The following is a 10570-nucleotide window of genomic DNA, read 5'->3' as shown; positions in this document are numbered from 1 at the left end:
GACGAGATGAGTGGCGTGTGGTATACAAATGAAATGACAAAAGATGATACTCTTAAGTCTTGCCAAATATCTTTTTACTCTTTCGGAGAAAATGTTTTATTGCGAAATTTCCAAATGTTTTCTCGTGTAAAATATTTTCTAATTCTTGTCATTTTTTGACAAAAAGCTATGGCAATCAATTTTTTTAGACTTTCTATGGGAGACCCCTCAAACTTTATCAAATAAAAAAGAATAACTTTATTTTGTTTCATAAATTTATATATACGCGAGATTTTTTAATAAGAAAGATTAATACTTCACCTAAATGAAGCGATTAAACCCACATTCTTTTACTATCATTGACAGATCTAGGATTTTTGCCCGAGGGACCTTTAAAGCTCCATCATTATTTGTTAAACAACTAATAAAAATTTAAAAAAATTATGAAACCTTAAGCAAAGAAAATAATACAATATCAAGAATCTGAGAAAAAAGAATACAATAACGCAATACTTTCCTATTTGAATAACTTTATGAGAAGCAAAATTTTGAGTAAATGTGTTAAGTAAACCTTGAGCAAAACCTTCTTTCAATTTTTTTTTTTTTTTCCAAAGATTATAATATAAATTTTTCATGATTTTGATCAGACCTAACATAAACTAAAGTCAACCAAAACTTAAATCAAGTCAACATTGCATTGACTTTATATATGAATTAATAAAAAAAAAAATTTCTTAATATAAACATAGAAAGTAACTCAAATTTCTTTATTTATTTTGAGTAGCAGAACAATGACGTTTGAAATATAGGAAAGTGATGGGTGAAAAAGTAAAGAAAAATTTCTTTTAAAATATAGTTAAGGTTTTAATTTGGGAAAACAAGTTAATTCTTAGACACAAAATACAAAATAAACTTACAAGATCTATATTTTTTCCCCTCAAATTAGAATAAAAAACCTCAAAAAAAAAAAAGTATGATTTAACTTTAAAATAAACTAAATTAAAATGAGCAATATACATACCTAAAACTGATAAAACAGAAAACAGAGCTAATTGTGACATCTTGAGTAGTGAAAGCTTCAACAATTTCAGTCTTAAAAGTTTTAAGATTGAATAGCAATAGCATGATGAAGAGAATGAGAGAGTAAAAAATTTTGGGGATAAAATCATAAAAAACAAGTGGAACTGGAAAAAGAGTGGAAAGAGTTTTAAACTTTTAATATGATATGAGCTTGAAATATATATATTAATAAAAAGTTTTTTGTGGGCCTAGATATATGCATAATAATTCTCATTTTTTTTTTAAATATGGGATGAGCCTAGGCATATATGTTTATAGCAATTTTTGTAGGTCTATATATTAATAATTTTTTTTTTAAAAAAAAAAAAAAAAACTTGAGGGTAGGCTCTCAAAGGGGCTAAATCCGCCCATGTTTACTATATACTTCTCTTTTATATTTTGAAAAATCTCTTTAAATTTTATTTAATACAAAATAAATTAAAAAATACAGTAAATAAGATTAGAGAGCTTTTTTTTGTTTGTTTTTGTTTAGACCTTCTCCCTTATTTCAAATTAAAAAACAAAGAAATATTTGAAATAAAAAAAAAATTGCTTCAATGATTTAGAAAATTTAGAGTTAGGATTTTTGTAATAATTAAAGGTTAAAAATTGAATGCAAGTATATTTAGAAATTATTATATCATTTGTAGTAATTTATTTTTATGAAGAGTAAATATAAATAATTAAAAATAAAAATATTGATAATTTTGATGGGACTAAAAATCAATTACCTAACCTTATTAAAAAAAAAAAAAATTAAAGTAGGAGATGCTGATAATCACACATAGTCCATATATATTATGTGGGCTATAAAGCCCATGATTTAAGAAAATTCATCTGATCTATAAAGGCCCAAGGCCTTTTGAACCTCTTTAAGTATGGAAAAGGCCCATGCCTTTCGACTTCAAAGTAGTAATGAGAATCCTTTTATTCGTCTACCGGCTCTACCATGTTTCTAATATCTCTTTCTTATACTTGAATGTAGGTGATAAGATAATATTAATAAATCCATTAATATATATTTTCTTTAGGCTTTATATAACCTATTTCTCCTCATATTTTGTATGCATCTAATAATATGAATACTATCTTTAGGATTCTCAATTTGAATTCTACCTAATGCAGTTGTTAATATGATTGCAAACACAATTAATCATAAGATTATATGATTGATATTGCTTTTCTGGTAATTAATATAGTGTTGATATATCAACGATCACGTGAATTTTAATTTTAATTTGATAATATTATAATTTTTTTTTTTTAATTGAGGTAAAAAGAATATTCTTATTTTTATTATTCTAAAGCTGAATCATTAGACATGATGAAATATGGAATGCTAAAAATATTAATACTGGAATCAAGCAATTATTGATTTACAATTATTTGATTGATTTTGTAATTAAGACTTTATTACATTTCCTTTACTGTATTATATCATTGCCTTTATTGTATTCAAAGTCATTATATAAATTGGCTAATGTACTCATTACAATACACGAAAATATACACAAAAATTGCAGGCTGCGTTTGTTTCAGTTTTGAGAATACTACTTTTAGTATTCCCAAAAAAGTTAAACAGTAAAATACCCAAAAACTTTGATTTTTGGGAATACTACTCCCAATATTATTCAACTTTTTTTAAACCCCTTAAATTTGATAATTTAATTAAATACCCCTAAATATTTTTTAAAAAATTACAAAAACACCCCATTAATTCATATTTACCAGATTCCGGCCACCACTGCCGAAAAATGGCAGAAATCTGTTAGGATGGCGCACTACCGGCTGAATCTAGCCGGTAGTGCGCCGATCTAGCCTTTTCCGGTCAGATCCACGGTGGATTTGGCCGGAAAAGGCCAGATCTAAGGCCAAACGGTCAGATCTTTGGCCATAACGATTTATAACGACGGCCAACAAACGGTCATCGTTGACGAGAAAATATGGCCAGATCTAGCCGTTGACGGCCAGATCTGGCCGTGGATCTGGCCGGCAAAGGCCATATCGGCGCACGACCGGCAAGATCCAGCCTTTCATGCTCCAATACGGTGAACCCGGCCACCCTCCGGCGGTGGTGGCCGGCTGTCCGTATTTGACATTGGGTTGGGGGTGTTTTTGTTAACTTTTAAGATTTTATTATAGGGGGTGTTTTGTAAATAAACAAATATAGGGAGTATTTTATTAATTTATAAATCCTACATCGTAATACCCGCCCAATTCAACTTTTTTTTAACTTTTTTCAAAAAACTTTTCCCAAAACCCCCAAATTTTGAACCAAACGGAGCCACAGTCTTTCATTATCTATTTTCTTGACATTCTTCCGCAGTGTTTTGCCTCTTTTGCCTTCCTTCCAGCTCAAACTTTGACATGGTATCAGAGCTAATCTTTGCTTCCGCTAGAATCCTCTCTAAGCCATTGTTTCTCTGAACCTGCAAAACAAGGCAGTAGGATTAGATTTAGATTTTTTTTTAATTTTTTTCCCTAACATCACTAAATGGACCCAACCAAAACACCCACAGAACCACTCAGAGTTCACAGCCACAAATGAGTCCCCACACACAAACCCAACTCATCCAACAGTCCCATACAACTAAACCAACCCCACTCATCTAACAAGCCCAAACATCCAAACTGGTCCAAACCACCAAGCAGAGCCCAACCACCAACCCGGATTCAACTTTCAAATCGGCCCATTTCCATTTGGGTTTATTGGTCAAAACTCTAACTCGATGAGTCGAAACCCTTACCCGATCTTCCAATTTCTTCCAGCCTCCACTGGCCGACCGGAATCAAGGGATGCCCTTTTTTCACTGGTTTTCGACGGCTTTGAGCTTTTGCTTGTAAAACAACCCTTGGCCAGATCTCAAAATTATGCCACCTGGGCCAGAGACTTCCAGCGAGCTCTGGTAACCAAAAATAAGGAAGGGTTCATCGATGGAGCCCTTCCCTAACCCACTGAACCATGCCTTTCCCAGCATTGGACTCAATGCAATACCTTGATTCTCGCCTGGATCAGCAACTCCCTGACCTAGGAGATAGCTGTCGGCTTCCTTCAAACTGAAAATGCCCCAGAGATGTGGACAAATATCCAAGAGATGTATGGCCAACTAGATCTCACAAAGATCTTTACTTTGCGTAAAAATCTTCTTCAAATGAAGCAACACAACCTGCCGGTCACTGTTTATTTCAATCGCCTTTTGGAGATTTGGAACGAACTCGACGTTGTTGAAGAACCGCTTGAAGGACCCTTCATGATCCTTCACCAGATCAAGCATCTTAAGGATCAAAACAGGTTAATTCATTTTTTGATTGGTTTAAATGACAATTTTTTGGCTTTTCGGACAAAGATGTTGGCTATGTCACCGACGCCATCTCTCTAGCGTACCTACCAGTTGGTGGTGCAAGATGAAAGCCAGAGATCGGCTTCGTTTGACTCCCAACAAAATACTAAGGCTGCTGCTTTCACAGTCAACCCATGGCGGCGGCAGATTGGACCACCAAAGATGAAACTTGACAATGGAAAACGAGGGCTAGGGTAATCCAAAGGAGAAAACACTATTTTATATGGAGGAGTGAACGGCCCAGGCCTCATCTCCTCATCCAATGGCTCAAAATCAAGTGGGTTATTTAGGCTTAATAACAGTTCCGGCTCAAATTTGATTGCTAGCCCAAATTGGCTCAAGCTTTGCAATTGGCCTAAATTTGGGAAATGGCCCAGCTCACTCCACCAAGTTTAATTCCTCTCATGGGCCATCCAAGTCCAATAAAAATTGTTACTGTGATTATTGCAAACAGAGAAACCACATGAGGGACACATGTTGGAAATTACATAGCCACCACCAAAACCAACGGTCTGGATCTGCCATTGCCAATCAAGTAAGTCACCCTGTCACTTCTAGGAATATCGTTGTGGCCCCTATGTTTAGCCAAGAACAGTATCACCAGATCCTGGAGATGCCAAATCAAAGTCCGTAGGCCAATAAAACATCCTACGTAGGTACATCTTTTTGTTCAAATATTACAAAGGAAAATTTTTGAATAATTGATTCAAGGGCCAGTGACCACATTGTTTGCGATCCCAAACATTTTTCCTACACCACTCCTATACCCTACACATCAGTCCACATGCCAAATGGTACACCTGAACCAGCCACTCAATTAGGAATTGTCCATCTGAATAAACATTTAATCCTTCATAATTTCTTGTTTGTTCCTGCTTTCCGTTTCAACCTCATCTCTGTTTCTAAACTATGTCAAGATAATTTCTGTGTCTTAAAATTCTTTCCTAACAAATGTGAGTTTCAAGACCGTTTGATTGGGAATCTGATAGGTTTGGGTAAAGTTCACCAAGGTCTTTATTATTGGATAGGTGCCTCTGATGCTAAAAACTCAATGTCTTGTATTACTGAAAATAAAAGATCCATTTATAATACAAACATTAATAAAACATCTTTTATTTTGCATCAACATCTGGGTCATAGTGCATCTATTCCTTAACCCAATTGTCCTATCTGTCCTCTTGCAAAATAGTCACGCACAAAATTTCCCAAACACATGCCTTCCACCACTCGTAATTTTTCCTTAGTTCATATGGACATATGGGGTCCATATCACACAGCCAATCACGATGGCTCTAGATTTTTTCTCACCATCGTTGATGATTACTCTTGAGGAACCTGGGTTTACCTCATGCAATCTATGACACATACACTCACTCACATCAGACATTTTTTGTTCATGTTCAAAACCCAATCGAACTAATAATGCTAGGGATTTTTTAACACTCAATGTTCGATCATGTTTTCCTCTCTTGGTATTATCCATGAAAGCTCTTGTGTCTATACCCCTCAACAGAATGACATAGCTGAATGGAAACATCAACATCTTCTAGAGGTCACCCATGCCTTAAAACACCAAGCCAACATCCCTACCACCCTTTGGGGCAAATGTGTGGTTACGACCACCTACCTGATCAATCAGACGTCGAATCGAGTTCTAGATGGCAAGACATCTATGAACTTCTTTTTGGTAAACCACCTACAGTTGATCATCTACGAGTATTTGGGTGTTTATGCTACTGTACAAATTTAAGGAGGCATGATAAATTTTCTCCTCGTGTTACTTCATGTGTTTTTATGGGTTATCCAATGCACCAAAAAGGTTATTGACTATATGATATCACCTCAGGAAAATTCTTGGTTTTTAGGGATGTGGTTTTTTATGAAAACTCCTTTCCATTTTTAGATAGGTCACCTTATAATGAATCTTTGCAGTCTCTACCTTTTTTGGAAGATCCTTCAGCAGCTAATATGTCAGGACCCTATCATACCATGCATCCCATTCATGATACGGGACCCTCTATGTCGACCTCAGAACCAGTTTCTGCATCTCCTGATCCTTATCCAGAGAACCAGCTTCCCAATCCGCCTCAACTGGATAATAATCCTATTGTTCCTGTTCCTCCTTAGAGACGTTCCACAAGGGCCACCTGCCCACCTCTTTGGATAGAAGATTATGTCTGCCCTACCATTCAGACTCCCACAGGTACTACTTATCCTACTTCCAACTATGTTACTTATGATAGACTGTCCCCTGTCCACAGGATTTGTATTAGTTAGATTTTCGCCCAAGAGCCTTCCTGCTACTTTGATGTTGTTCCCCATACACATTGGCGCCAAGCCATGACCAATGAACTCAGTGCTCTCTCTTAGAATCATACCTGAGATTTTGTTCCACACCCTTCTCATAGGAAACCCATTGGTTACAAATGGGTTTACAATATCAAGCTCCATACCGATGGATCCATCGAACGATACAAGGTTCGTCTCATTGCTAAATGTTTCACCCAGAGAGAAGGTTTTGATTACCAAGACACCTTTTCTCCAGTGGCCAAGCATGTTACTGGTCTTGCCTTCTTATCCATTACTGCCATATGTGACTGGCCCCTTCATCAAATGGACGTCCATAATGCCTTTCTTTACCTGATCTTCATGAAGAAATCTACATGGATCTTCCTCCTAGACTTCGTAGACAGGGGGAGAATATGGTTTGTTGTCTACACAAGCCCTTATATGGTTTGAAGCAAACATCCTGTCAATGGAACGCAAAATTCACAAAGGCTCTAATAAACATGAGATTCACTCAATCCAAGCATGACTATTGTCTCTTCACATGACTCAAAGGTACCACCTTCATTGCTCTTATTATTTATGTTGATGATTCTAATAATTGGGAACAATGAGGATGACATTCATACTCTGAAAGAACATCTCATCACATATTTTCGTATAAAAGATCTGGGAAAACCAAAGTATTTCTTGGGCATTGAGATTGCACGCTTCCCGATAGGTATTTCTCTAATAAAAGGAAATATGTTTTAGAACTTGTGTCCAATTCTGGTTTATTAGCATGCAAACCCAGCATCATTCCTGTGGAACAAAACATCAAACTCACATCCCAACAATATGACCATGAGATAGCCTCTTCATACAATGATCCTCTGTTACAAGACCCATCTCATTATCAGAGACTCGTATGGAGGCTCATCCAATTCAACCGCTCGAGCAGCAATTGATTCGAAAACTTTCTTATACTCTTCAAATCCTTCAATTTCAATAGTTAGTTTTTTTAATTCTCTCCTTTATTTCTCAGTTCTCTTCCTCCTTTATTTCTCGGTTCTCTTCCTGCAGAGCTTCTGTCTTTCTTGTCAGTTAATATTTTTATAATTTTTTAAAAACATTGTACCATACGAACGCCGTCCATTAAATTTGTTCATAAAAATTTTATTATTTAAATACTGGACAAGCATCCATTATATGTGGACGCTCGTCTTGTTTTGGGGACGGTCGTCCCTTAATTTTGTTTATATTTTTTATTCTATTTACTAATGAATGGGCGTTCTTTAAATGGGGAGGTCCATCCATGTAACTGAACATTTGTCCATAGTTGATGAACGACCGTTCACTAGAAAAAAAAATTTGAACATGAAACGTGTCTGCTGTGAGTCACGGGCCACGTAAGTCCGTGTAAGATTTTGGAGTAAAATCCTGGTGTCCGCAGCATTATTGCCCAACCACCAGCATCTAAAAACCACCTCTGAGAGACCACACGAAACACTGTCACAGCCACACACCAGCTGAACGAAAACTGGGAACCATCAGCAAACCAGCAAGCAGAGAAGTCACACACCAGCCACCTGCCAAGCACCCATCTCTGTAAAAACTCCAAGAACAAAAAGTCTAGTAGCCTCCAAGCCTTGCCTCCTCCTTCCATGAAGAGAACCACACCACCACATGACACAACCAACAAAAAAAATATAATCCCAAAGCAACCACCAACAAAGCCGCATGTCCCACCTTCTAACCACCAACAAAATATTTACAGATAACTTCTGGATGGGGAGAATAGTCGAATACTATTCCCTAGGGGTGGGGGCATGTTTGGGGATGGGTGTATCCCCATGGGATCCAGCCCCGACCCGTTCATATTTACAGAATAGTGGCTAGAACATATTTATCAACCAATGAAAGTTTATTTGAATAGTGAAACCTTTTCCAGTTCTCGGGGGAGTTCTTGATAAATTTTAAGAGGTTTCCATAAGAAATAAATCTCTTAGTCTCATGAGATTGTAACACCTTTTGAAAACATTGGGTGTCACCAGTATTAAAAAGTTTCTTTGGGTATAATTCGAATATTATTGGTGACGTCAAGCTGAATACACAATCTTATGCTCATCCTTGAATTCTGGATCTTGATCCTCAGCCCAAATGACATGGGGGCCATCTGTAATGTGGTTTTCATCCCAAGTCAGAAGGGAAGGTTAATCGAGAAAGGGGTGACATTGTTAATTTCTAAAACAAAGAGGGTGAAAAAACTTACCAAAGCTTAATTTATGTATACCGCACGCAAATATTCCTGTCATCTTCATCCTTCTCCGCCACTTCTTACTCTCTGAACCTTGAAACAACAACAACAATGGCGGAACCAAAACAAAACATAGTAATGTTTCCCTACATGGGTCAAGGCCATATCATTCCTTTTCTAGCATTAGCCCTTCGTATAGAGAAAACAAACAAATACACCATAACTTTTGTTAACACCCCTTTGAATATCAAGAAACTCACCTCATCTCTCCCTCCAAACTCCTCCATTCATCTCCTTGAACTCCCCTTTAATAGCTCAGATCACGGCCTCCCTCCTGACGCTGAAAACATGGATTCTCTTCCATATCATCACTTCATCACTCTCTTTAGAGCTTCTATGTCTTTGAAACCCCATTTCAGGAAACTTGTCTCCAATCTTATTCATGAACAAAATGGAGAAAAACCAGTTTGCATCATCTCAGATATGTTTTTAGGATGGTGTAAAGAGATAGCTCAAGAGTTTGGAATATTTCATGCTATATTCATCAGTTGTAGTGCCTTTGGTTCTGCGTGTTATTACTCTTTGTGGCTAAATCTACCTCACCGGAACACGGATTCTGATGAATTTATGCTCCCGGATTTTCCTGAAGCTTCTACCTTTCATGTCACTCAGTTGTCAGAGGTTTTAAGAGTTGCGGATGCGAGTGACCCTACGACAGCGTTTCAAAGGAAAGAGCTGATTTCTCCCTGGAGTAAAGTTGATGGAATTTTGTTCAACACAGTAGAGGAGATTGACAAGCTTGGATTGATGTATTTTAGTAGAAAATTAGGCCGTCAGGTTTGGCCTATTGGGCCTGTTCTATTGGCTCCAGGAAGCCAAGCTCGAAGCAGAAGAGATTTCGGAATCTCCCCGGAGGAATGTAAAAAATGGCTTGACAAAAAACCTTCTTGTTCGGTTCTCTATGTGTCATTTGGATCACAGAACACTCTATCTCCATCAAATATGATTCAAATGGCAATGGCTTTAGAAGCTTGTGGGAAATTTTTCATTTGGGTTGTTAGGCCACCATTAGGTTTTGACATAAACTCAGAATTTAAGGCGAATGAATGGCTGCCTGAAGGATTTGAAAAGAGAATCAAAGACTCGGGGCGTGGACTATTGGTTCATAAATGGGCACCCCAGGTGGAGATTTTATCTCATAAATCTTTATCTGCATTTTTGAGTCATTGTGGGTGGAACTCTTTGGTTGAAGCATTAAGTTATGGCGTGCCGATTCTTGGGTGGCCAATGGTGGCAGAGCAATTTTATAATGTGAAGTTGCTGGAGAAGGAGATTGGAGTTTGTGTGGAGGTTGCAAGAGGGAGGAGTTGTGAGGTTTTTCATGAGGAAATAGTGGCGAAAATTGAGATGGTGATGAATGAGAGTGAGAAAGGAAAGGAAATTAGGAAGAAAGCTTTGGAGGTTAAGGAGATAATTAAGAATGCTCTTAAAGATGAGGAGAATTTTATGGGTTCTTCCATGAAAGCCATGGATCAATTCTTGGATGCATGCATTAATGAGAATAAGAAGATCCAACCCTGAGGTCTTTTTTTTTTTAATTATCGTTTTAACGATCATGAATCTTTTGTATTCTCTTTCCTGATCTCTCCGTGCAGAGTTTCCTTGTTTA

The 10570-nt window shown here is 36.9% G+C and overlaps 1 protein-coding gene across 1 annotated transcript; it reads left to right on the top strand.

The window, feature by feature from the left end:
• The first annotated feature begins 8910 nt into the window (after nucleotides 1-8910).
• Nucleotides 8911-10570, top strand: LOC116141162 (UDP-glycosyltransferase 92A1-like). The gene has a single exon (XM_031426691.1). The coding sequence runs from the start codon at nucleotides 9013-9015 to the stop codon at nucleotides 10480-10482; it is 1470 nt and encodes a 489-aa protein (XP_031282551.1). The 5' UTR covers nucleotides 8911-9012; the 3' UTR covers nucleotides 10483-10570.

This window comes from Pistacia vera, unplaced genomic scaffold (assembly GCF_008641045.1).
Source record: "Pistacia vera cultivar Batoury unplaced genomic scaffold, PisVer_v2 Contig393, whole genome shotgun sequence".
Taxonomy (NCBI): Eukaryota; Viridiplantae; Streptophyta; class Magnoliopsida; order Sapindales; family Anacardiaceae; genus Pistacia; species Pistacia vera.
Note: the sequence above shows the minus strand (reverse complement) of the source record. Positions and strands in the feature narration are given on the sequence as shown.

Excerpts from the sequence above, each read along its gene's own strand:
- LOC116141162 (XM_031426691.1), top strand. The coding sequence starts at position 9,013 with ATGGCGGAACCAAAACAAAACATAGTAATGTTTCCCTACATGGGTCAA.